This window comes from Protopterus annectens, chromosome 2.part1 (assembly GCF_019279795.1).
Source record: "Protopterus annectens isolate FY-2018-M chromosome 2.part1, PAN1.0, whole genome shotgun sequence".
In the NCBI taxonomy this organism is placed as follows: domain Eukaryota; kingdom Metazoa; phylum Chordata; order Ceratodontiformes; family Protopteridae; genus Protopterus; species Protopterus annectens.
The window spans coordinates 1,117,204,055-1,117,231,140 of NC_056729.1; the positions used below are offsets into that span (position 1 = coordinate 1,117,204,055).

The window sequence follows — 27,086 nt, forward strand, 5'->3', positions numbered from 1 at the left end:
TATTAAAACAGCCCACAAGGGCAGCTATGAACCACATAAATACAATGGAAAACTGATAAATGGTTATAAAGATACTGTTGAAACATGTAACCACCTAAACTTTCCAAGAAATAAGTTTGAACATACCTATCTCAGTCTAAGCTAATGGTAGTTGATTCTGATATCAACAAACAGATACAGTGTATAGAACAATAGCAGAAAGTGCAGGGGGAAAAACTACAAATGACCAAAAGGAGAAAGGTATACTATTCAAATGGCTTGGCTCTGTCTGCTTTAATGATCAATCACAGAGTAAAATCAGAGGTACTTGAACACTGAAGTGAAGTGCAAGTTCCAGGCACTGCACCAGACACAGCCTGATAATGATCTGGGTAATAAGCCCCAGGGGCTACTGGGGAACCTATCCTAACAATTATTGCTCAACTATGGCTGATACATGATTTAATCTCAACTGACATGGTTTACCCACATGGGTGAACCCTGAGTGGACAACTTTTGACAGGAGGGGGTAATGCCTGCATCATTTACACCGCTGTTAATTTAAAAAGGAATGTCTCTGCTTTTTTAAAAACAAATCCAATGTATGGATGTGCAAGTTTTGGTATGCAACATGTATTTACAATATTGGCCAAGTTTACTTGCTATCAGTGATAACTCAATAGAGAGATGCAAATGAAGTTTTAAAACAGCTTGAAATTTCTGAGTTTGCACAACAGACTGCAAGGGTCACTGCATTGCCTTTCTAGGATAGTGACATGTTTTTGCTGTGGTAATTAATTTAATTTTAATTTTCCTAGGGAAAAAAATCATTGTTCCAACAAAAAAATAAATGAAACACTTTAAACATTACATTAAGTGAGGGGGCTTCGCCCGCCATGCCCCCCCACCCCCCACTTAAAAATACCAACTCCGAGACCGCACTACATTGCCGAAAATGGCAAAGTAACAAAGTGGCCATGCGACTTCTTTCCCAGGGAAAGAATTTGCTTAAAAGCCACTTCGATATTTTGCCATTTCAGGCTTTTGAGTTCGACCAAGATGCATTGCGTCTTCCGTCTTCTAATATGGAACCGAAATATGGTGATGGGTTACAATGGTCTCAACCATAATTTCATAAACTGGAAACGCTGGTAAGTATGACATGACACATCAGTACAGTAATGAAAGATGAAACAAAAAGCACTTCAACTGGGGGAGAGGTGGTTACAAAGAAAGTGCATAGTAAAGTTAAAATTAAATACTACTATCCTGTATCATTTACAGTTACACACACAACTACAGAGCCAGTCTTCAGTTAACAAGAACCACAACCCATAAAGTTTACTTATGTGTGATCAAATCACTGCTTTTTGAATCGCTGCTTACTGAAAATGGTGATCTGAAAACACTACAAAAAAAACCACAAAAAATATTTTTTGTAAGGATGGCTCTACTCGCACACCTCCCTTAAATTATACATATATATATATATATATATATAAATATATATATCAATTCCATTGTCTCACAACAGAGGAGAAAAGGGACAAAAATCCTTCAAAGGCACATTACCGGCTTGCACAATACAACCCAATGTACTGAAACTTTCCATGGCATTAATTTTTCTAACAAAAGCATCTCGACCACCAATGCTTCAGTGATATTTACACAAGCCTAAACCGTGCTGATGATCTATAATTTACTTACATCTCAAATGCTCATTCCAGGGATTCCACCACTTTAGACAACAGCAGGCAGCCTGCCACACATTTATTTAATAGACACTAGCACACATTACAACTGTAATTCCATAATTATGTTAAAAGATTAATTGTTTCATGTGTGGGAAGCTACTTCTGTAAGCCTATGTGCAATGACTGAAAAAGTAAATTTGTGATGGAAATGAGGAACCTGGAAGAGACCTCATGACACAGTCAGATGCAGAATAAACATGAGATAACACATCAGTACCCATGATAGATATTCTTTAAGCAGTATGGCACAATTCCCTCATAGATATTCTTTAAGCAGTATGCCACAATTCCCTGATAGATATTCTTTAAGCAGTATGGCACAATTCCCTGATAGATATTCTTTAAGCGGTATGGCACAATTCCCTGATAGATATTCTTTAAGCAGTATGGCACAATTCCCTGATAGATATTCTTTAAGCAGTATGGCACAATTCCCTGATAGATATTCTTTAAGCGGTATGGCACAATTCCCTGATAGATATTCTTTAAGCAGTATGGCACAATTCCCTGATAGATATTCTTTAAGCAGTATGGCACAATTCCCTGATAGATATTCTTTAAGCAGTATGGCACAATTTCCTGACAGATATTCTTTAAGCAGTATGGCACAATTTCCTGATAGATATTCTTTAAGCAGTATGGCACAATTTCCTGATAGATATTCTTTAAGCAGTATGGCACAATTTCCTGATAGATATTCTTTAAGCAGTATGGCACAATTTCCTGATAGATATTCTTTAAGCAGTATGGCACAATTTCCTGATAGATATTCTTCAAGCAGTATGGCACAATTCCCCTTGACACCATCCCCAAACATGCACAAACCAACATCATGTAGTATCCTTTGCCAGACACTGTGGCAGTGCTGTTTCTGATCCACTGCCTAAAAATCTAAGATCTTGCTAATATAATAAGCTACACTAGTGGAATAAAATAAATACCTGGAAAAGAGGACCGATATCCACATCAAAGCCTAAATCTGCAAAACCTGTAGCAATAACTTTTGCTCCCCGGTCATGTCCATCTTGACCCATTTTAGCCACAAGGATACGAGGTCTACGACCTTCATGCTCTTGAAATCTCTGAACCCTAGGGAAAAATATGATTAAGACTAAAAATAAGAGATTTTATCTTATTTCCTCAGCTAATACATGCAGAAGACAATTCTCTTCTGATAAGTAACAAGAAGAACATATCATGAAGGTAAGGACACAAAGTGCTCTCTATTACCATACAAGAAAAATAGAAATATAATTTATAGAGAACAGTGAATTTGCATTACTGCCAAATGCACTAAATGGTGTGTTGTCTGCATAAAATCCTGTAATTCCCATTATTCTTATGACAAGAAGAAAAATCTGGTGCTGTTTAGGGCATCTCATAAGATGACTTAGATAACAGATACCAAAACAAAGTATGTTTTCTGGCTAGACAAACAAGCATCAAGTACAGTGGATAAAAAAAGTTTGCATACCCCTGTTAAAATGCAAGGTTTTTGTGATAGGTAAAAAATTAAGACCACAATAAATCATTTCAAAACTTTTCCCACCTTTAATGTGACCTATAACCTGTACAATTCAACTGAAAAACAAATCTGTTACGGGAAAAAAATATAAAAAATAAAAACCGTACAATAAGCTAGTTGCATAAGTGTACACACCATTAAACTAATACTTTGCTGAAGCACCTTTTGATTTAATTACAACATTCAGTCTTCGCGGTGGTGCAGCGGTAGCGTTGTTGCCTCACAGCAAGAGGTTCTCCCGTTCGATTCTCGGCTGGAGTGCGGGGAGTGTCTTCTGTGTGGAGTTGCATGCCCTCTCCGCGGTTTGTTGGGCGTTCGAAAGACATGTGTAAATGGGTGTGCCTTCGTTGAAGGTTGGACATCGAGCTGGCACCTCGGCGTTCATGAAAATCTACTGCCAATCATTAGCAGACAGGAGTTCCGCTGTGGCGACCCCTAATTGGGAAAAGCTGAAAGACAAACAACATTCAGTCTTCTTGGGTACACACCTGCCATCAATTAAAGAGACTCTGATAATCCCATATAAAGTTCAGCTGTCATAGTAGGATTTTCCTGACATTTACTCAGTTGCCTGCTACAGCAAAAGCCATGGTTCACAGACCGCTTACAAAGCATCAAAGGGATCTCATTGTTGAAAGGTATCTGTGAGGATAAGGGTACAAAAAAATTTCCACAGCATTGGATATGCCATGGAACACAGTGAATATAGTCATCAAAAAGTGGAGAAAATATAGGACAACAGTGGTGTTGCAAAGAACTGGATGTCCCTTCAAAATTGATGAAAAGCCAAGATGAAAATTGGTCAGGGAGGCTGCCAAGAGACCTACAGCAACACTGAAAGAGTTGCAGGAATTTCTGGCAAGTACTGGTTGTGTACTACATGTGACAACAATCTCCCATATTCTCCATATGTCTGGACTATGGGGGTAGGGTTGCAAGATGGAAGCCTTTTCTTACACAAAAAACATCCAGGCCCAGCTAATATTTGCAAAACAATACAACAAGTTTCCCAAAAGCATGTGGGAAAATGTGTTATGGTCTAATGAGACCAAGGTTGAACTTTTTGGCCACAGTTCCAAAAGGTATGTTTGGCGCAAAAATAACACTTCGCATCACCAAAAGAACATCATCCCTACGGTGAAGCATGGTGGTGGCAGTATCATGCTTTGGTGTTGCTTTTCTTCAGCTGGAACTGGGGCTTTAGTCAAGGTGAAAGGAATTATGAACAGTTCCATTTACCGGTCACTTTTGGCCCAAAACCTTCAGGCATCTGCTAGAAAGCTGAAGATGAAGAGGAATTTCATCTTTCAATATGACTAATGACCCCAAGGATATATCCAAATCAACATAAGAATGGCTTCACCAGAAGAAAATTAAAGTTTTGGAATGGCCCAGACACAGCCCAGAACTAAATCCAATAGAAGATCTGTGGTGTGACCTGAAGAGGACTGTGCACAAGAGATGCCCTCGCAATCTGACAGATTTGGAGTGCTTTTGCAAAGAAGAGTGGGCAAATATTGCCAAGTCAAGATGTGCCATGCTGATAGACTCCTACTCAAGAAGACAATGCTGTAATTAAATCAAAAGGTGCTTCAACAAAGTATTAGTTTAAGGGTGTGCATACTTATGTAACCAGCTTATTGTACGTTTTTTTATTTTTTTATATTTTTTTCCTCTAACAGATCTGTTTGTTTTTCAACTGAATTGTGCAGGTTACAGGTCACATTAAAGGTGGGAAACATTTTCAAATGATTTATTGTGGTCTCATTTTTTTAAATCACAAAAAACCTGGCATTTTAACAGGTGTGTGTAAACTTTTTATATCCACTGTATATTCAATGCAGAGAAATCAGTTTACATCTAAATTAAACAATTCATCAAAAAAGTACAGTTTTGTACCTACCATAAATGTAGATGTTCGAAGATCCACATTGCTGCAGTCATAACCTGTGGGTAGTCTGCTGTCCTCGGTCGGCCCGAATACCAAAGTATTAGGCTGGCGTCAGTCATGGGCGCTCAGATCTGACGTCAGTGCGTCATGGTATTAAAGCGCATGACCGACGTCATATCCTCAGTCTTTTCTTGCCCCAGATGTCAGAAAGGCCCTAAAAAGAAAGGCCACAGCCAAAAACAGAAAAAAACCTCCAAAACCCATGTACAAACAACATCTACGACCCAACCCATACAACCACTCCAAACTACAGAGGGGAAGGAGGGAGGGTAAATTGGACTGCAGCAATGTGGATCTTCGAACATCTACATTTATGGTAGGTACAAAACTGTACTATGTTCTTCATCTCACATTGCTGCAGTCATAACCTGTGGGTAGAATCCCAAAGCAAGTGTAAGGGGAGGTTGGCAAAATCATAAAGCATTGGGAGCTGCTAATATGCCCTGTAAGACTGCAGTGGCAAACCCAGCCCTAGATTTGGAATAAAGAGGGAGATGGTAATGTTTAGAAAAAGTGTGCACTGAACTCCAAGTAGCTGCTTCCAAAATATCTTTAGTAGCTACACCCCTTAAAAAAGCAGTAGAAGTGGCAGTAGCCCTAGTGGAATGAGGTCTGATACCAGCCGGAATCTCCTTACCATGATGAGAATAACAAAAAGCAATACAATGGCCAATCCACTTAGAAATAGTTTGTTTTGAAACAGGTTTCCCCTGAGAGCCCAAAGCAAAAGAAACAAATAACTGTTGAGACTGTCTGAACCCTTTAGTCCTGCTCAAATAATAACGCAACTGCCTGTGAATATCCAAAGTGTGCAAAGTTTTCTCCCCTTTATTTTGGGGATCAGCATAAAAAGTAGGCATATGAATAGATTGGTTCAAGGCCACATTTGAAACCACTTTGGGCATAAAAGTAGGGTTAGTACACAGAGATACCCTATCCTTATGAAAAATCAGGAAGGGCTCAACTGCCATGAGAGCCTGTAATTCAGATACCCTTCTAGCAGACGTAATGGCCAACAAAAAAGCAGTCTTCCAAGACAAAAACTTTAACTCAGATGAAGCTGCAGGTTCAAAAGGAGGTAAAGTAAGTTTTTCCAACACAAAATTGAGATCCCAGGAAGGAGTAGGAGCTCTACGCGGGGGTCTTATATTCTTCGCCCCTCTAAGGAATTGCTTAAACAAAGGATGAGAAAATAATGGTGGGTTACAGTCATAGTGAGCAGAAATGGCTGCAGCATGAACTTTTACAGAGGAGAAAGACAAACCCTTGTCTAATAATTCTGTAAGGTATTGAAGAGAAACACTCAAATCAGGCCTGGAAACATCAAAGCACTTTGCTTTGCTCCAAATAAAAAATCTCCTCCATTTATCAGCATAAACTTTCCTTGTACTAGGCCTTCTGGCCTCCAAAATAACATTCAAAACTTGTTGAGGAAGCTGCGACCCTCCAGGTTCTAGAACAGAATATGCCAGGCTGTTAGATGCAGGGACTGAATCCTGACATTGAGGAAATGATTGCCTGCCTGAGACAAAAGGTGTGGAATTGAAGGCAAAGGCCAAGGAGGCTCCCGTACTAAACTCCTCAGCAGAGGGTACCAGTGCTGCCGAGGCCAATCCAGAGCTATTAGAATCATGGAGGGCTTGTCTTGTCTGACCTTCAAGAGCACCTTGGGAAGGAGAGGCAGAGGAGGGAAGGCATAAATGTGAAGATTGCTCCAACTGAATGATAGAGCATCCACTTTCCAAGCTGTTGGATGAAACATCTTTGTGCAAAACTTTGGCAACTGGAAATTTAGTGGAGAAGCGAACAGATCTATGTCTGGAGTCCCCCATGTCACTGTCAACTGTCGAAATACATGAGGATCCAACTTCCACTCGTGGGGATCCACCATCTGTCTGCTCAAAACATCTGCTAAGGAGTTCTGTGCTCCTGGCAGAAACCTTGCCTGAAGAGTGAGGTGCAAACTGAGAGCAGTCTCCCACAAAATCATAGCTTGCCTGCAAAGAGGGTACGAATGTGTTCCCCCCTGCTTGTTGATGTACCACATGACAGTTGTGTTGTCTGTTTGAATCAACACGTGTCCTGGGTGAAGTAGATCCTTGAAAGCCATCAATGCAAATTGGACTGCTAACATCTCCTTCAAGTTGATATGTAAATGTTGAAGTCTGGCAGGCCACGTGTCTTGAACCCATTTTCCATTGAATTGTGCTCCCCAAGCCTTGTCCGAGGCATCTGTCGTTAAGATCTGACTCGCCTCTGGTCGAGTCACAGAGAGTCCCTTGTTTAGGTGACATTCCTGGGCCCACCACAAAAATTCCTTTTGAATGCAAGGTATTATCTGAATGACAGTGTCCAGATCGTGGCAGTGTTGTGTCCATACATTTTTGAGATACCATTGTAACTTCCTCATATGCAGTTTGGCATTGGGAAGCACCAGAATACAAGATGCCATGAACCCCAAGGCTTGAAGGACTGTCCTTGCAGTCAGCCTGGACCGTAGAGGCAATTGTTGGAAGTAAAGTGTAAGGTTCCTTTGCTTGTCCAGGGTCAAAAAAGCCATCTGGGAAGCTGTATTCAGTCTCACACCCAGAAAGCACATTTCCTGAGAGGGTACTAGACTGGACTTTGTTTCGTTCACAGAATACCCTAGGCACCTTAACACTGCCATAACATACTGTAGATGGTGTAGTAGCTTGTTTTTGTCTTGAGCAAGAATCAGGCAATCGTCCAAATAAGGATAAATTTGTATTCCTCTTAACCTTAAGAAGGCTATCACCGGAGCCAGAACCTTTGTGAACACCCTGGGCGCAGTAGATAAGCCAAAGGGCAATGCAGAGAACTGATAATGTAAAGTCCCAGCCCGAAAACGCAGGAATCTCCTGCAACTGGGCCTGATAGGAACATGAAGATAAGCCTCTTTGAGATCCAGAGTTACCATCCAGTGATCTTTGCCCAACAGGGGCAGAAGTTGTTGCAACGTCAACATTTTGAATTTTGGAATGTCCAGGTATGTGTTGAGAATAGATAAATCCAAAATTGGCCTCCAAGTGTCTCCTTTCTTTGGTACAAGAAACATGCGAGAATAAAATCCTAGGCCTACTTCTGACAGAGGGACCTGCTGTATAGCCCCCATTTGAAGAAGTAAAGTAATCTGTTTGTGAGCCTCTACCCTTTGCTGAGGAGGAACGTCTGGCATGCCTTTGAAAGGAGGCAATGTGTGGAAATAAAACTTGTAGCCTCGGTCTATAATGTCCAACACCCATTTGTCCTGGGTGACTAAAAGCCAGTTTTGCTTGAAGAGTGCCAACTTTCCTCCCAGAGGAGCTGCCAGACAGGAAGGATCTGGCAGCTGAAGATGCAGGTCATTGGGCCTGTTTACGAAAGGACTGGCCCCTGCCCTCACCTGTAGATTGTGCAGGGGAACTCCACGTTCTAGGCCTGAAAGAACCCTGAGCTCTGCCCCTACCACGTCTAGATCTGCCCTAGACTGTAAATCAGAAGAAGGGTAAGCCCATCCCTTAGTAGGCCAATTCCTGCTAAACTTAGGGGCTGCACCTGCAAAAATCTTTAACAGTCTGCATAGACTTAGCTTTGTCTTCCATTTTCTTTAAGACAGACTCCACAGGAGAACCAAACAAAACTTCAGACTGCAAAGGAGCATCCAAAATTCTAGCTTTAACATGCTCTGACAAGTTCTGATCCTTAAGCCAGGCGTGCCTGCGAATAACTGATCCAGTGGCAGCCACCCTGGAAGAAGCCTGTAAAGCATCGAAACCACACTGCAAAGAATGCTTACCCACCTGATCAGAGGCATGAACCAAATCCTGTAATTCCTTACACTCTATGCCCTCTGCCAAAGCATCTACCTTAGATTTTAACTGAGTAAGGAGAAAATTCTGGTACTTCAACATATGAAACTGGCAATTCAAAGCCCTCATTGCTAGAGTGGAAGAGGTATACACTTTTTTCCCCACCTATCCAAAGCTCTAGAGTCTTTATCCATAGGAACTGGATTCTTTACAACAGAAGCCCTGACACCCTTAGGTCCCTGGCTAATAGTTTCTGGGTCAGCCCTTGGGCTCTTATACAGACATTTATGAGCCTCTGGCACTCTGTAATACCTATCTGGTTTAACTGGCGCAGGAGGCAAAGAGTCTGGATTAAGAGAAGCCTCCGAGAAAACATCCTGAACAACATCCAAAACAGGAGGTATAGCCAAGGGCCGATGTTGTGGCAAAAACAAAAATTCCCTAAGCCTCTTTTGGGAATCTGAGAAATCCTGACCTTCCCATTTAAAATGCTCCCTCATGGAATGCAGGGTTTCTGAAAAAGAAAAATCCTCTGGAGGAGAAGCAGAAGGACTGGAATCCTCTGCGTCTGAATCAGAATAAGGAGGAAAATCCTGAATGTCTTCAGCCGAAGACTCTGAGTAATCTGAAGCCTGTTCCAAACTTTCCACCTCTGGCTCCACCCTAGGCCTCTTATCTGGAGGGGGCATAGAACCCCTGATTAAGGAAATCAAATCTTCTGCCATTTTAAGCATGTGTTTTTTAGGCACAGAACCTGCAGAACTAGGACTGACACCTGAGGAAGGCAAACCAGGCCTGACCTTGGAAGGTACCTTAGAGACAGAAGGAGAAGGCCTAACCACCTTAGGCAAAGAAGGGAGTACAGCAACCTGAGAGGCCCCCTCAGCCTGACCTGACTCCTGAGTGGCCACATCCTGCAAAATAAACGGCTCCCCCTGAGACTCAGCTGAAACCTCGGCTGGATCCACAGATTCCCCCGTAGTTTCTAAAGAACCGGCGTCCGGAACAGACGACTCATCCTGCTTGGACCTTAACGATTTTTCTTTGCGCTTCTTAGCGGTAGCGGGCGTCGGAGGATCCGACGGCATATTGTAATTACACCGCTTACCGAAGACAAGCCTAGCGCAATCTAACCTACGTTTAATGGTGCGCTTATTAAACCTAGCACAAAAGCGACACCCGACTACGTCGTGCTCAGGCCCCAAACAAGGAATACAGAGAGTGGTAATCCCTATGCGGTATCTGTTTCCCACAAAAATACAATTATTCACTTTTTCTGACATCCGGAATTAACTGAGGCAAGAAAAAAAAAATATTCCCCAACGGGGTACTTAGCCCAACTTGGTTTCGGTCTGAAACTCAGAATACGAAAATTTCAGAACGCCGAACGGCACTTGCAAACGCTGCTTCTGCTTCGGACCATGCGGCAAAAAAGACTGAGGATATGACGTCGGTCATGCGCTTTAATACCATGACGCACTGACGTCAGATCTGAGCGCCCATGACCGACGCCAGCCTAATACTTTGGTATTCGGGCCGACCGAGGACAGCGGACTACCCACAGGTTATGACTGCAGCAATGTGAGATGAAGAACATCTGCATGTATTCAATATCTTTACAGCTGGAAAGTACATTTCTGTGGTAAACCCATCACAACAGCAGATGTTCATTTACAGGAATGGCTTCTATAACATGATTTATCAGAGATGTGAATTTGTCAGAGACTGACGTCTGCTCATCTACACAGACATCAGAGCTTCAGATGCCCTTAGACTGGGGCTGGCCTACTGTCTTTGCTTAAGATGTCAGTAGGATGTCAGATCTAAGAAGGAGAGCAGCCTGTGCCATCTTCAATTATTTTTTGTGTGAAAGGAATATTCTAAAAAAAACAGACCTAATTCTTTGCTCTGTGGGGGTCTTCTGGGACAGTCCTGTCATAGTGGCTGTTCCTTTTAACCCACAGAAAAAGGTGCATAGATGGGAAAGATGGAGAGAGAGAGAGAGAGAGACAGATACTCCACATCCCCAAGCTTCGGAGGAGAAAAGGGTATCAGAGAGAGGGAGGGAGTCTGCATACCACCAGTCATCCCTGTATATGTACACCTACCATTACACTGAATTCATCACACATCTGTACTATGATCATAATATAAATCACTCCCGCAATATGATGATTCACTAAAGATGGGGAATACTAAAGTAGTACAGATCCTAACATCAGTCCTAGAGCAAGGAAGCTAGCGCGCCCTGTAAGATAACAAGGGCAATCCTGCTATATTCATTACTAAGAATCTAATATTTATTGCCTAGAAAGGTGTGAATGGGAATGGATGCCCAAGTGGCTACTACACAGACACTTTTGCTCTGAAACATTCCTAAGAGGGTTGCTGTTGTGGCTACAGCTGTAATGCAATGAGCTTTTGCTTGTCACTACAAAATTTACCCATGGCGGATAAAGCAGAAGGCATAACAATAATCCAGCCATTGATAAAAAGTTTTGTTTGGACAGTAGGCTGAACTGCTTTCCTGACTTAAAGAAAATGGAGTGCTGTTCTATCTTCCTGAAAGCTTCAATTTTATCTATACATTGGGTTATATCTGTGCGCATCAAAGCCCTTCCCCTGTAATTGGGGCTTAGGGTAAAAGAATGGTAGTTGGATGATCAGGTTCAAAGACAGTTCTTAGACCACTTCAGATGTAAAACATAAATGAGTCCTTAATGACACTCCATATTTGTGAAAGACCATGTAAGACTCTGCAGTCATCATGGTCTTGCACCTCAGAAATTCTAAATGCTAATGTCATAGCTACTACAAGGAGAGTTTTCTTGAGCAGGAATTCAAAAGGATTGGAACCAGATGATTTAAATAGTGTCAAGGTTAATTTTCAGTGGCAACAGTGAGGTCTCAAGGAGATGTAACTGACTTTCTATGGGAATTTGAAAGTTGAATTGGATATTGATAAAGTTTGTTCATAGGTAGGTACTAGGCTATTGGCCCTAGCGCCTACATAAGCCTAGCCAAAAAGGTACCCTGGCTTTCGCCACCCAAGAAAATGTTTTTCCTGTGCCCCTGTCGAGCAGAGCCACAGAAGTGATCCCTGGGGTGACTTTCCTATTTCCCATCCAATCAAGATTTTTCTTGAAGAGTGTTAATGAGGAGCTTTGTTTGATATAGATAGGTAGCTTGTTCCAGAGTATGGGAAGTCTCTGGGACAGGAATCTATCCCTCCAGCATGTTCTGTTTATTGTGGTGGCAAGGTTTAGGTCCCTAGAGCATGTAGCTCGGATAGATTGGGATTTCTTTAAGTGGAGCATGTCCAAAAGCTCTGGGTTTGACATAGCTTTGTATGTTAAGCAGATATCGCCTCTGAGTAGGCGATATTCGACGGAGTAAAGCTGGAGTTTTTTTGAGACGGTCTTGCGTAGGGCATCTGTTTGAGGCTGGTAATCCTCTTTGTGAGGTACTTCTGTGGCCTTTCCAGTTGTTACCTCCAAAAGCCAGAAATCCAAAAACAATAGAACCAAGGCAACCACAACAGGACAAATAACCAATCAATTTTATTGATCACAGAAACAACATTAAGCGCTTTCTTCCCTCAAGGATCACAGGGACTTCAGAACAAATTTACAAAAAAATACCCAGCCTTTTATATGCAAACTAATAAAATAAGTACCAATTAAACAATAATTGATCTACTAATTAGTACTGCTCACTGATATCCCTTTAAAGTACTTACATATATTAAATACATAAAGAAAAAACTTTTTCTGTGGTCAATAAAATTAAGATTGGTTGTTCGTCCTGCTGTGGTTGCCTTGGTTCTTTTGCCTTTCCAGTTGTTGTAGATGTCTTGTGAGATACATACCAAAAGGGGCGTTGTACTCTATAATGGGTCTAATGAGTGACAGGTAGAGGGGAACAATGACCTCTTTTTTCCTGGATAAGAAACAATTTGTGATGAGGTGTGCCACGTAGAAGACATTCTAAAGACATCCCCGGGTCTCCGCTGAAAATAGGGTTTGTGGAGCCTAGTCGGACTTTCCCGGTCAACAAATGTTAAACAAATAAATAAATAAAATAAATAGAAGGATTTCCAAACTACTGTGGCAATGTGATTATCAAAGGAGAGATTACTGTCCACCTGTGTCCCAAGGTCTCATCATACTTTCAGTGTTAAGTAGACTACTGCCTATGTGGCAGTTCATGGGTACAGAGTTTTTACCAAAGGAGAAGACAATGCACTTTCTGGCACTGAGCTTGAGGCCATGGCTTTGAAACCAGGCATCTCTCAGTGAGGCCCTTTTGTACGATGTCCACATCATTATGAGTAAGAAAGCAGAAATGGCTGAAAGCTGTACTTTAATTAAGTTGCAAGATAGTCCCTTGCTGCACAAGGCCAGCAAGGTAGTTTATGACATGTGCAGAATGCCACAAGAGGTACATGACAATGACTATCTCTTATCTGCCATATAAGATTTTTTCCTTGTATGCTTTCATGTGGCCTTTCTTGCTTTCTTCTAGTATGAGCAGCAGACTTGGAGGGAAGTGGTCCTCTGAGGAATTAAGGTCTTAAGAATTCAGGTTGACAGCCTGAAACTTTTAACACGGGTGTGTGAGTGTGAGCTCCCACAGTGATAACAAGGTACATGATGTTTGTATGAACTGTGGCTTTTCCCTCATCATCTAAAACAGCTGCTGGAATCACGGCCATCCTAGCTAGAAGAGGACTGGCATAGTAAGACTTTGCCTTGCCTTCTCTTCTTTCAGGAGCACTTCTAGGAAGGGAGGAATAAGGACAAGGCATAAACTAACCCTATGTTCCTGCGCAGGGGAAAATGCACTCATTGACCTGGCTTGTTTTGTGTGCAGCTTAAGCAGAATGTATGAGCTGGTGGTTAAAATGTGAAGCAAAAAAAAAATATGAGTGGTTCAAGAGTGATGCAAAAAAAAAAATACAGCTCTCAAATCCAGTGGACCCAGTTATGCTGTTACTGAAAGATCTGTTTAACTGATCAACTAAAATATTTCCTTTTAAAGGGATACAGAAGAGGGTTTTGATGGATGGCTAGACTCCAGGCAATCACTGCTAACCTGTACAGATGGAAGAAAGTGTTGCTACCATTGATAATCCTAAGTATCACTGGATACCAATGTTTGTCCTGTCCTATGACTTCCATTCCTTTTGGACCTTGAATGACCCTGTGTGAAGCTCCCAGCCAAAGTTTGATGCATCTGTGGTCAGGTTTAAGCTTCCCAGGTATGGGGGAATGCAAACAATACCCATGTACTACCTAGAACCTGGTATGCCCAGACACTGAATTCCATCTTAATGGTGATAATCAACAATGCATGTTGCACTGAATGCAGGTGTTAAAGTACCCATTGGCTATCAGCATCTCTGGTAATTACGTAGCTGATGTTTTCAAAAATAATAAGTTTAGGAGACAGATCTTTTCTGGAATGAGAAATATCAAACTCCCATACCAACAAACATCTTCATTCTGGTTCAATTTTACAGTTTCTGCAGATGTTTGGGCTGGACAGCTCCCCTTCAGTGAGAGTCTATATCAGGCAATCCATTAGGTACGCTAAATGTGGATGCCTTGAAACCTGAGATGAACAAAAAAAAGTTTTCACATAATGCACCATATCCCTTAGTTACCTTGAATCTTGTTTGGCACCTTAATACTTGGATATAAATTACTCTACCTGAATAAGGACTAAATGACCACACAATCCTTCACATCTTAAAGAACTGTGAGAAAGGGAGACTGACGGTGAGTTGTCATATCACATGGGCATGAAAGGATCTATCATTATGTTAAGTACATAACTTTCATATCCTATTTGTTCAGTCCATCCAATCTAACATGTGGGTCAGAATTTCAATCTACAATTCATCCCGGGTGGTCTAATGACAGGAGACACTTCAGGACAGGAGCACCAAAAAGATGCTCCTGCCCTGGAGCCATAGTCCAATTTACAATGCTTGGTAAGGTGTGGATGAAGACTAGGTGGTAGCTTCACAAATATCAGCCACTGAAGAGGCCGTGAAGAAGGCTGCAGAAGTTGCAACAGCTCTTTACTATTATTTAGGCAAACAAGGGAAACACTGTGCAATGGACAGCTTGAAAGTGGCAATTTAGAAACTTTCTTTCCCATTTTGTTTGAGGCAAAGGAAATAAACTGCTACTTATCTTTTCTAAATAATTAAGTTCTGCAAGGGTGGAAGTGCAGTTGCCTATACACATGCACCATATGTAGTATGTACTGTACTTTGCTTGCATAACACAGGAAGAAAACTAGTAGATGAATAGGCAATGGGATATTCCATTGAGAAGCCACCTTAGGAAGGAAGAATGGATGGATTTGTCTTAGAAATATTCAGTCTTTATGGAATACCAAGTAAGGTGAAGAGCATGATAGTGTGTGGAGTTCTAAAATCCTCCTGGATGAAGTGAAAGCAATGAGGAAAATAGTTTTCCAGAAAAAATATTTTAATTCAGCGACAGTTCAAATGGGGTTATAGAGAGAGCCTCTAATACAAAATTCAGATTCCAAGGAGAGACCGAGCTCATTTTAGGAAGGCTTTGCAGAGTATGTCTTGAAAGCCAACATGGAAGCTATAAATAGCACATAACTGGACTTACTGTAGAAATACTACAGCCTGAATCAAAAAGAGAGGCAAGAAAACACAGATTGTCTGACTGGAGCCAAAAGGGGTCAATGTTTTGTGGGCAAGCACAGGGTACAAAATCTTTCCCATTTGATACATCTTGCAGGTGCCTCTTGATAAGCTGTTAGAATCCTGATCCTACAGGGAGTGAATAATTTTCAGCCATCACTGGAACTGGAGAATCCAAGACCAGGGGAGGCTCCCTTCAAGAGTGTGAAATCAGATCCTGAATAGGATACAAGAGCCAGGGAGACTGCTTTACATAAGGCAATAGAAGGATAAATGATATCTGTCTGGGCCAGGGATCTGAGGAGGACTGCCGTTTTGCAACCGTATTGCTTTCTTCAGAAATCAGGACATTAGGGGAACAGATGGGTAAACATAAAGAAGCTGGGGGGGGGTGGGGGCATTGTTGTGACAGAGCATTACTTGGTGTCTGTCTCTGAATAGTGAATCATGGTAAAATAGCTGCTGTATTTGATGTTTTAAGGGGGAGACAAATAGATTGCAGCAAGTAGTGTCCCAGTGACTGAATATCTTCATGGCTATCACTGGCGAGATCACTCATGAGACATAAGACAATCTCTGCTGAGCCTGTCTGAGGGGTAAATTAGCACCCCTGGGTTGTGTGTTGCTAAAAGAAAGCAGTGTGAAGCTATTGCCCATCACCAAACCCTCACTGTTTCCCAGTATCAAGGGCAAGATCTGGTTCCACTTTGCTTTTTGATATAACAAACTACCATTAAGTTGTTCTTTTGGATAGATATGCCTTAACGAAGGCAGTCCTGGAACACCAGCAATACTAGAACAGCCCTCAATTCCAAGAAATGTATGTGAAGGTTGGCCTCGGAAGCTCACAGTAAGTTAAATAAAATAGCTACTTCTATATACTTACAAAAGTTTTTTTTTGATTAACTAATCTGCTTCAAGTAAGTAAACAAATGTTGCAATTTCGAGCCCTATGGCAGAATGTTCCCCATAGGATAGACTGGAATCTTACTGAAACAGAATCTGAATTACTGAAAAACTTGAGCAGGGACATGTCTATTAGGGTTATGAAACCCGACAAGGGCGGGGGGGGGGGGTTATTATGACTATTTAAATAACAGGTATGACTGTGTACTTGATGTCAATTTTTATGAAGAAACTTCCTTGAACTGTATACATGTTACCTATAAGAAGATTGATTGGTTACTACAAGACATATTGGACCAACGGGCAGATTGAATTCAGGTCTGTGATGCTAGTTTCTGAGTTGCCCATACCTTACTTGGATAGAAGGAAGTTTCTCTGTTCACCTGTGAGAGAGGGGAGCTTTGAGCAACCTATCTGTCCCTGGAGTAGTGGTTCCAGCTCAGAAGTTAGTAGTTTATTGGCCATTTTGGGCTAATTTCTATCTCTTCATTCCCTACTATAAAAACCGTGTTTGCATGGTTTTGTGCACCGGTTACGGTTAAATTATTCCCGGCTCCACTAAGTTTCCTCTTCAGTTTTTCCCTTGAAACTAGTCTAACTCTCAACCTAAGCACTCAAAAAGCATCTTACAGCCCAGCACTTGCTCAGACCTAATAGCAATATACCCTGACACTGATTGCCCAGCAGGGCAAGGCTCTTTATTCACCCCTCACCAACCAAGCGACTAAGCAGCTCATCCTACTATTCAGGCATGACCAAAGGGCAACTTCAGGTGCACTCTCCAGTCCAGCTGATGAATCTGGGTATCCTGAGGCAATGTTACAACTGCCTCATGTACACAGACAACCCTCTCCTCCTACCACCAAACACTAACATATGCGAGAGATGCAATTATACAGCCAAATTGGAAGCTAAGCTGTCTCCACCCAAGACTGGAACAGAACGTCAAGAGGAGAAGGTTAACACTTGCACCACACCTCCAGCCGCACAGAGACCTACTAAAACAGCACTGGCAAAAAATACACATAAATACACAAAATCATACTCGGAGGCTCTAAATAAAAACCTGCAAAAGCATCAGAGACCTCCAAAGCAGACACCCAAACAACCTGCACTTCCCATCACATACCAGACAACACATAAAACACAAAATCAGTGTGCCGCACAATCACAGCCCTTAAGGCGAAATAACATACCTAACAAACTAGTAATAGGTGACTCTATAGTCAGCCACACTGATGTCCCACTCACTAGGCTGGACAAGTAGAAGGTTACTGTTAGCTGCCTGTCGGGAGCCAGAATCTGCCACATAACACAGTGCTTCAGGTCACTCCAGAACAAGTACAAATATGACTCTGTCATTGTTCATGTTGGTGTGAATGACCTGAGACGTACCTCCCTGGGCTACATGAAAAGAGACATGGAAGAGCTCATCATGCAACCCAGGCTGGTATGACCCTGAGTAGTATCCTGCCCTCACCAAGAATGATACCTCAGTATAAAGAAAAAAAATGATCAATTTCAACAACTGGCTAAGCTTCTGGTGTCATTCAATGGAGATCCAGTGTCTGTCAGCCTGGGACGACATGCTCGACAAGCCGCGTTGCTTCGCAAGAGATGACTTGCACCTGTCACCCCTAGGCTTTTGAATACTGGCCAAGGCTCTTGCTGTCCCCATAGTGCCTTTTTTAGGCAAGGCTCAAAAGTCAAACCCACCTCCGTAAACAGCACAATTAACAAAAAAACTGAGGGTTATGCTGCTCAACGCCAGGAGTTTAAATCTCAAAATGCACGTGCTCGAAGCACTCCTCAGTAAGGAGAACGTCGACATCTGTGCAGTAACTGAAACTTGGTTCAAGGCTCAAGACAGCACCACAGCACTACTGGGCTACAACTTATACCACACATTTCGGCCACAGAACACGAAACAAAACACAAAAGGAGGGGGTGTATTCATATTCATCAAGGATACCTACACCTCCAGGTTAGTGGCGCAGCATGATACCTCTGAGATCATCCATGTGCAACTAACATCGGGCAAATCTGCAATGCAAATTGTGGCCTGCTACAGATCACCCTCCATGACCCAGGACCACCACTCCACCTTTCTGGAGACACTGGAAAACATGAAGGTCCTACCAAGCACCCTGATATTGGGTGATTTCAATTACCCTACCATTCACTGGGAAAACTACTCGAGTACAAAATCCCAAGCCCAGCACTTCCTGGAATTCATCAACTCAAACGCCCTGGATCAGCTGGTAAACTCTCCTACCAGAAGTAAAAACATATTGGACCTGGTCATCACCAACATGGGTGACAGGTGTTCCACACAGGAGGTCAACCCGTCACTTGTCAGATCAGACCATAAACTAATGTCCACACCCCACCACCACTCTCAACTAAGGAAACCACAGTAAAAAAACTTTTCTAAAGCAAACTTCACCTTACTTAAGACAGAGGTGGTAAGTTCACAGCCCCCACGCTAAAGGATAATGCTGCCCAAGATGCAGAAACCTTTACAAATGCACACTATGAGCACCTGCAAGGATGCATGGATCGTGCCATCCCTAGCAAAATCAAGACTCACTCCTCTAAGAGAAGGAAACCCCAAGAAGGAAAGACATCCCTGATCAGTATCAGTAAGAAACTAAGGTCCCTCATGAAATCATCTAAGGCTAACTTCGAAAGAAAAATAGCCAAGGATTCAAATTATAACCACAAAGCCTTCTTTAGCTATGTTAAGACTCTAAGTGGCAACTTGCAGATATGCACTGAACTAGTGCAAAACAGCACAGAATATACTGAACTGACTGATATTGCCAACATCCTGGCAGATAGATTCAGTGCACATTTCACCCCCTCTCACCTTCAAAAGGGACCAAAACAATACCGGAAAAGTGCAGTGTCCACAAAATCACAGACGCACAGGTGAAAACAGCCCTTTCAAAAGCCAAAAACACACCATCAATGGGACCAAATGGTGTCCCAGGCTGCGTCTTGCACGAACTACAGAACAAACTAACCCCCCACCTAAACACGCTGTTCAACCTCAGCCACTCCACTTGCTACATGCCCATAATTGGGTGCACAGCAACGGTTATTCCTCTCCACAAAGGAGGGGCCACAACTGACCCTGGTAACTATCGCGCCATAAGCCCTACTAGCCTGGTCTGCAAGGCTATGGAGCGCATCATCATGAAGGTCATTAACAAAGACATTGGGAACCTCCAAACACTTAACCCGACTCAGTTCGGCTTTGTTAAGGGCAGATCATGCCTACTAAACCTGGTTGACTTCTTTGAGACAGTCACTAAGGCCATAGACGAGGGAAAGGTGGTTCACCAGCCTACCTTGACCTCGCCAAGGATTTCGACACCATTCCCCACTTGGGTATTACAGAAAAACTCACCAGCCTGAACATAAACCCCTATGTCACGAGATGGGGTGCCAACTGGCTTACAGACAGAACTCACACGGTAAGAATTGCGGGCTCCAGGTCCGAGACTAAACCAGTCACAAGTGGTGTCCCACAAGGCTCGGTCCTGGGACCCCTACTGTTCGCATATACTTCTCAGAAGTACAGGCAAACACAGGAGGACTATGGCTAACCAAGTTTGCCGATGACTGCAAACTGGGAGCCATAACTGACTCTCCGGCTGACAAGGACATCCTCCAAAAGGGCTTTACTGAGACGGACACCTGGTGTCATAGTAATGGCCTCAAGCTAAATGCCAAAAAATGCACAGTCATCCCATTTGGGAAAAACAAAACACCCACGAATTACCACATAGGTGGCAGCCCCCTTAATACAGAAGAGGTAATAAGAGATCTGGGGACCCAGGTAGATAGTAATCTCTCCTTTGACAATCATATTGCCAAAGTAGTTAGGAAATCCTTCTATGTGGCCCATCTAATTACTAAAGGGTTTGCAGCTAGAAATAAAGAGGTTATAGTGCCCCTCTACTCGTCACTCATTAGACCCATCATAGAGTACAATGCCCCATTTGGGATGTATCTGAAAAGATACTTCCAACAGCTGGAAAGACCAGAAAAGTACCTCACCAAGAGGATTACTGGCCTTAAACATATGTTCTATGCAGCCCGACTGAAAAAACTCCGGCTGTACTCAGTGGCATATCGCTTACTCAGAGGTGATCTCTGCCTGACTTACAAAGCCATGTCCAACTCAGAACTGATGGACATGCTCCACCTAAAGAAATCCAAGTCACTGCGAGCCACACGCTCTAGTGAGCTAAACCTCGCCACAACAATAAATAGAACATGCTGGAGGGAAAGATTCCTGTCACAGAGACTCCCCAATGCTTTGGAACAAAAATTCCAAATTACATCAAGCAGAGCCCCTCACTAACACTCTTCAAGGGAAACCTTGACGAGTGGATGGGTAACAGAAAATACATCCCTGGGATCACTTCATTGGCTCTGCTTGACAGAGGACCAGTTAATTAATCAATGGGGCGGCGAAAGCCGACACACTCTGGCTAGGCTTATAAATGCCCTCGGGCAGATAGCCTAGTACCTACCTATGAACCTATAAGAAATGGTTGTTCTAGTATTCTAAATTTCCTATTGTACCCATGATTTTTGGCCTCCTGAAGATACATAAGGAAATATCAACCCAACCATGAGGCCGAACGTTAATGCTTCTAAGTCAAAGACCCACTCTTTAGCTAAATTTATTGACATGAAATTGAAAAATGTTCTAAAAGGTTTTAAGCACATTTGTAAGGATTCATAGGACTTCTTTTTAAAGCTTAGGGAGGTTGTTTTTTCTGAGAACATTTCGTTTGCTACAGTGAATGTGGTCAATCATTTCAATGTTATTCCACATGAACTTGGGTTGAGTTGGTTTCATGATTTTTTAATCAAATCTACTAATGTTACTAGTAACGACATTAACGTCTTGGTCACCTTGATGGAACTAATATTAAAGAATAATTTTGTTTTTCTGGATAGACAGTATTTTCTGCCAAAGAAAGGGGTAGAGATGGGGGCAGCATGTGCCCCCCCCCCCATCTATGCTAATATAATTGTGTTGCAATGGGAGAAGAAATATGTCTTTGAGTTGTTTGATTCTCCATCTCAGGATATGTACGTCCATTTTCTGGACAATGTTTTTATTGTATGGAAGAAGTCAACAGTAAATTTTGAGTCTTTCATTGCATATCTGAATGGTACCACTACTTTCTTAAGGTTTACCTCTTCCTTTAGCACTACACATATTAACTATTTAGATGTACAGGTCTCTAAGGATGTTTGCAATGGTAGATGGTTACAACATGTGGGTTTCCTGTAGATATTACCAATTTCCTACACTATAATAGTAACCATCCAGAGCATCAGAAGAAGGCTGTCATTAAGGGGCAATATGTACGTCTCACCAGGATGGTAAACGAGGATGAAACCTTCCAATTGGAAGTTCAAGTCTTAGCAGAAATATTTGAGTCTTGGGTATCTCCACTCCCTAATTCAAAAAATTAGAGTTGAAGTGGATAAAAAAAAGATGAGAGGGCTATTTTAAGCAGACGTTTAGACTGGGGGGAACAGGAGAATGTGGGGTTGTTTAGAACTACATTATTAGAAGAAAAGGATTTCGCACATTCTTTTATTACCACCTTTTCTTCCGAACATGTACAAATTTGTGAGATGCTAAGAAAAAAATGGAATCTCTTTTACTATTCTGAAGGTTAAGCAGAGACCCCGGGTGTTACTCCCCACATAATTTATAGAAAGGGAAGAACTATTAAGCAATATCTTAAATGTGGTCACTATGACATGCTGCTTCTTACTTGCAAAAGCAAGTACATATATAGATGCGGCTTTTGTAGTCAGTGTAGACACATTTTGGTCAAGCATGAGGTTACTGTTAATAATTTTTGATAAGAACAACATGTCATTGTGATTACAACTTAACGGGCATTATTTGTTTACTTTATGTTCACAATGTTTGTGTTTTTATGTGGGTAAAATGCAAAGGAGACTCAGGGACCGCATTTATGAACATTTATTGCACATTAGGAAACATAATATAAATAATTCCCTTGAGCCACCCTCAGCATAGTTTCAGCTTCATGGGTATTGATACGGTTAGAAAAAATCCTAGAGGGGGTCCTTGGAAGGGTTTACTTGAGAGTAAGGAACTGAGATGACAAATTAGGCTTAATGTCTATAATTAACTTTTTTAAATGAAAGTGCTTCGATTGTTAGTATTTTAAGATTGTGTTCTTATAATATTTAGTTTTGTTTTCTTAAACAAAACTTTTATGTATTTGTGGGTGCATTTGTATATGACTATGATTTATTTCTTGTATTCCTTTGTATTGTTTTAGGTATTTTTAAATTATTTATTGAACCGGTGCATTGATTGGGCATTGGTGTATCAGGTGATGTTTTTAAGAAGGTATTTAAACTAATAGATTTTTGTCTTACTTGTTTCTAATAAAGTCTATGCTACACTCTTGACGAAAGCGCTTAAACTTGTTTGTTATATATTAAAGTAGTTGATATTGTCTACAGTTTATTTCTGCAGGGATACTGTACTGAATACTACACTGAGTAAAATGACAGCAGTTTCAGTAACAGTTCAAAGGGCAAAATATATGTCACAAAAATCCCTCAGTTTTAATAAACAAAGACTAGTTTTAGCCCCAAACGATCAGAAACAGCATAAAACAGAATTAGACAAGGAATACAGTATAAACTTATGAAAAAATCCTGTCAGAAATGTTTAACATACAAAATGATGCCAAAATAGCAATTTAAATGAAACAGTCTTTTAAAATGCTGTAAACCTAGTCAATCACCCAAATAATCATCACTAAAAAGAAAAAAAAACTACAAAACAGCAAATTTTCAAATGAAGTTTGTAATCAATGGAAATAACAGACATGATTAAGTTGCAACTCTGGAAATACGAAGCAATGAGAGGAACTGTACTGAAATGGCCTTAGTACAGAAACTTAGTTAAACATTCACCAATGGTCATAAAATACACAACAAGGGTTAAAACCCCACAGAAACCAAGAATTCCCTTAAAATAAACAATATAAATCTTATACAGCAAGTAAAGTAACACTCCAAGTAAACAGAATTTTCCAGTCCAAAAAAAAAAAACAAAAACAAAAAAAAAACAAGCAAACCAGCAGAATACACCACTCAAGCATTGAGAAAAGGCTGAGGGAAGAAATAAAACCCATTATACAATTCCTCCTCTAAAATGTGCACGCTGATTGGCCAGCCCAACCAGCGTGCCCGTTGTAAATCCCTCAATATACTAACGGAAAAAGGTCCGGTCGCCCGGACTTTTTCCGTTAGTATAAAACACTGTCTCGCTATGTTAAAAGAGTTTAACATAGCGATACAGGTTTAAAAAAAGCAACGCAGATCTCCGTTGCTTTTTTTAAAGCTGTCTCGCTATGTTAAACTCCTTTAACATAGCGACACAGTGTGTAAAAAGCAACGGAGATCTTGCGATCTCCATTGCTTTTTTTTTTAAACCTGTCTCGCTATATTAAATGGGTTTAACATAGCGAGACAGCTTTAAAATAAGTAACGGAGATCTCCGTTGCTTATTTTAAAGCTGTCTCGCTATGTTAAACCCATTTAACATAGCGAGACAGTAAAAAGCAATGGAGATCTTGCGTTCTCCGTTGCTTTTGCCCACAGCTCTGATGTACTGCGTAGGCATGCGCAGTACATCAGAACTGCCGAGGAATACCAGACAGCTGCGGAAGGGCAGCAAAGAGGCATTATACAATGCCATTATTTAAGAAAAGTAATTATTTATTTTCTTAAATAATGTCATTGTATAATAGCAATAACCACGCCTGGGTGTGGGTAATGCGGGATTTAACCACGGTTGTCTTTTATTTTGGTCCCTCGGGCTTCGCCCTCGGGACCAAACCATGCCAACCGTGGTTAAATCCCGCATTACCCACACCCAGGCGTGGGTTATTGCTATAATCTTATCTGACCTCAGCAGCTGAGGATATTCAGAGTAAGAAAGTCTTCCAAGATAGCCTTCTCTTACTATGCAAGTAGAAAATTAAAAAGGTCCAGTCTGTGGTTCTGAAAGGCAGCTCCTGTACTGCTGGTTGACTTGTCCATCACACCCACAGACAGACAATGGGAGGGACTCTGAGCTTTGGTAGACTGCCAGAGGAAGAATAGCAGGGTACTACTACTACCAATATGCCCGTAAGGCAGTGGGTTTGTTGAACATCTTCTGCCACTTCCACTCCCATCCATGGTAAATGCAGGTTGCTACTGATGTCTGGAGAGTCAGATGCTGCAAGGCTGCTTCACTAATATGCTTTAGAAAATGGGCTCATAAAATAAGCAACACTGGCTAGTCACTTGGTGTTCCAAAGATATGAATTTAATTTACAGACAGCCTGGAGAAAAACGTGTGTGCTTAGTCACAGCATCTACACACGTAGAGAGAAAGGTCTCATGTAAATGTGAAAAAAAAATGCAGCATTGTCACACCTTGGGAAAACCCTTCATCTTCATACACGGCATAGCCAGAACTTCATTCTCCACAGACATGGTAATCAGGAACCTTGGCACCTGGCTCAACAATTCCCTAACCTCTGACCACCATATTGGAACAGTAGTTAAGAAATCAATCTTATATGGCACAAATTACTTCCAAAGGTATTCTATATAGGTCAAATAAGGTCACAAAGCCATATGTCTAGAGTGTTTCTCCCCGGGCCTCCAATGAAAATTAGCTTTGTTCCAAGTTGGATTTTCCTGGTAAACAAATGTTAAATAATAAAATAAATATTGCCCGTAGTAAGTTGCCCTAATCAGATCAAATATAGAGTTCACTGGCCTTTTCGACACATACTTAGCCAGAAATATCAAGCAGTTAGAAGGACTCCAGTCTACTAATAAAAAAGTGATTATTGGCCTATGTCAAGACAAACTAGAAACCCTTCTGTCTCTTACACACTCCGGTGTGATCTATGCATGGTGTTCACTGCAACCAAAGTCCTCACCCTAACTGATCTCTTAAACTTTCATAGTATGAATGGAAACTCAAACAGCCAAACCAAGCGCCTGACTCTCCATCCACATATACATAAAACATGCATATGGACAGATTCATTACTCAGTATTTGCCTTATGTCTGGAACTAAGTGCCTCTCAACTTGTTAAGCAGAGTGACACCCATGCCTTCTTCAAGACTAACCTTGACAACTGGATGATTACCTGCAAGTTGCGGTACATATTGAGGGTGGGATTTGGCAAGGTGCACATGTTTAGATTTACTTGTCTTGTAATTCCTCTGATCCTATGAAACTTCAACCTGAAATTTTATGGTACAGAGGTTTTACAACTAATTATTCTTAAAGACTTACACTACCTTTCTCTTGTTTACTGGACAGATGCTAATATACACCAGGATGTTGATCCTGCTCTTCAGTGTTTCCCTTTTTTCTACTAAAAGATAAACTTGCTTCTCTTTGTTGCCTTATAATCAAACTCAAACCTAATTCCTGGTAAACTTAAGAAGTTAAAAAAGCTCAGCGATCTACTAAATGCTATGTTAAAATACTTTGTTAATTTGCTATTACAAAAAGTGCATATTCCTTAGCAATGATTACAACTGTCTTTTGGCTTTTCCCTGTTAGGGGTCGCCACAGCGGAACTCCGGTCCGCTAATGATTGGCAGTAGATTTTTACGTGCTAGCTTGCCGGGCCTAACGCACAACCTTCAGCGAAGGAATGCCCATTCACGCATGTCGACACACAGAAGACGCTCTAACTGAGAGTCGAATGTGCAACGTCTAACTGTGAGGCGACAACGCTACCGCAGCACCACCACCGCAGTTGATTTAGCAATTATTACAACAAAAAGGTTAAAAAGAACTTATTTCAGAGGCTCTTACCCTCACATAATCCATGAGAGTGCCGCAAAGGTGCTTCGTTTGTTCAAACAGCAAGGCAGGCTGAGTGAGGCAGCCATTAAGAAAAGTTTTGAGGAACTTTCCAGAAAGGGATTTTTTTAGCAGGCAACTCTAACTCTTTACAAATCCACTATGATGTAATGCCACATGTTTACATTCAACAGCAATGATTTATATCAAAATAATGAAATATACAAAAAGTAATTACATGTACAAAGACAATGTTGCAACTATTTCACCTTTTTTCTCTCTAACTGATGTTACTGTAATTAGCATTACTGAGTTAACAGCGGACTGCAACTTAAGTAACAGTGGCATCCTACAGGGCAGCTGGTGCAATTCAAAGGCACAGTTTAAAGGTCTGAAACACTCCTTATGCTGTACTATGTAACTGCATCAGTGAAAAAAGAAACAAAAACTTATTAATGTAATAATGGAAAAGATTAGTTAAAATTCTGGAAAAGTATACAAGACAGACCAAATCAATTACATTTATGTAGGGGAATAATGTAAGACACAGCAACAGGTAACTCCAACTT

General features: G+C 41.4%; 1 protein-coding gene across 1 annotated transcript in view; it reads right to left on the reverse strand.

Annotated features, from left to right (window-relative positions):
* MMUT (methylmalonyl-CoA mutase) overlaps positions 1-27,086 on the reverse strand; it is a 726,274-nt gene that overhangs the window by 223,279 nt on the left and 475,909 nt on the right. Inside the window, exon 11 of the mRNA XM_044062658.1 lies at positions 2,675-2,822. Within this exon, the coding sequence (XP_043918593.1) occupies positions 2,675-2,822 (148 nt within the window). The remainder of the gene's footprint in view (positions 1-2,674; positions 2,823-27,086) is intronic.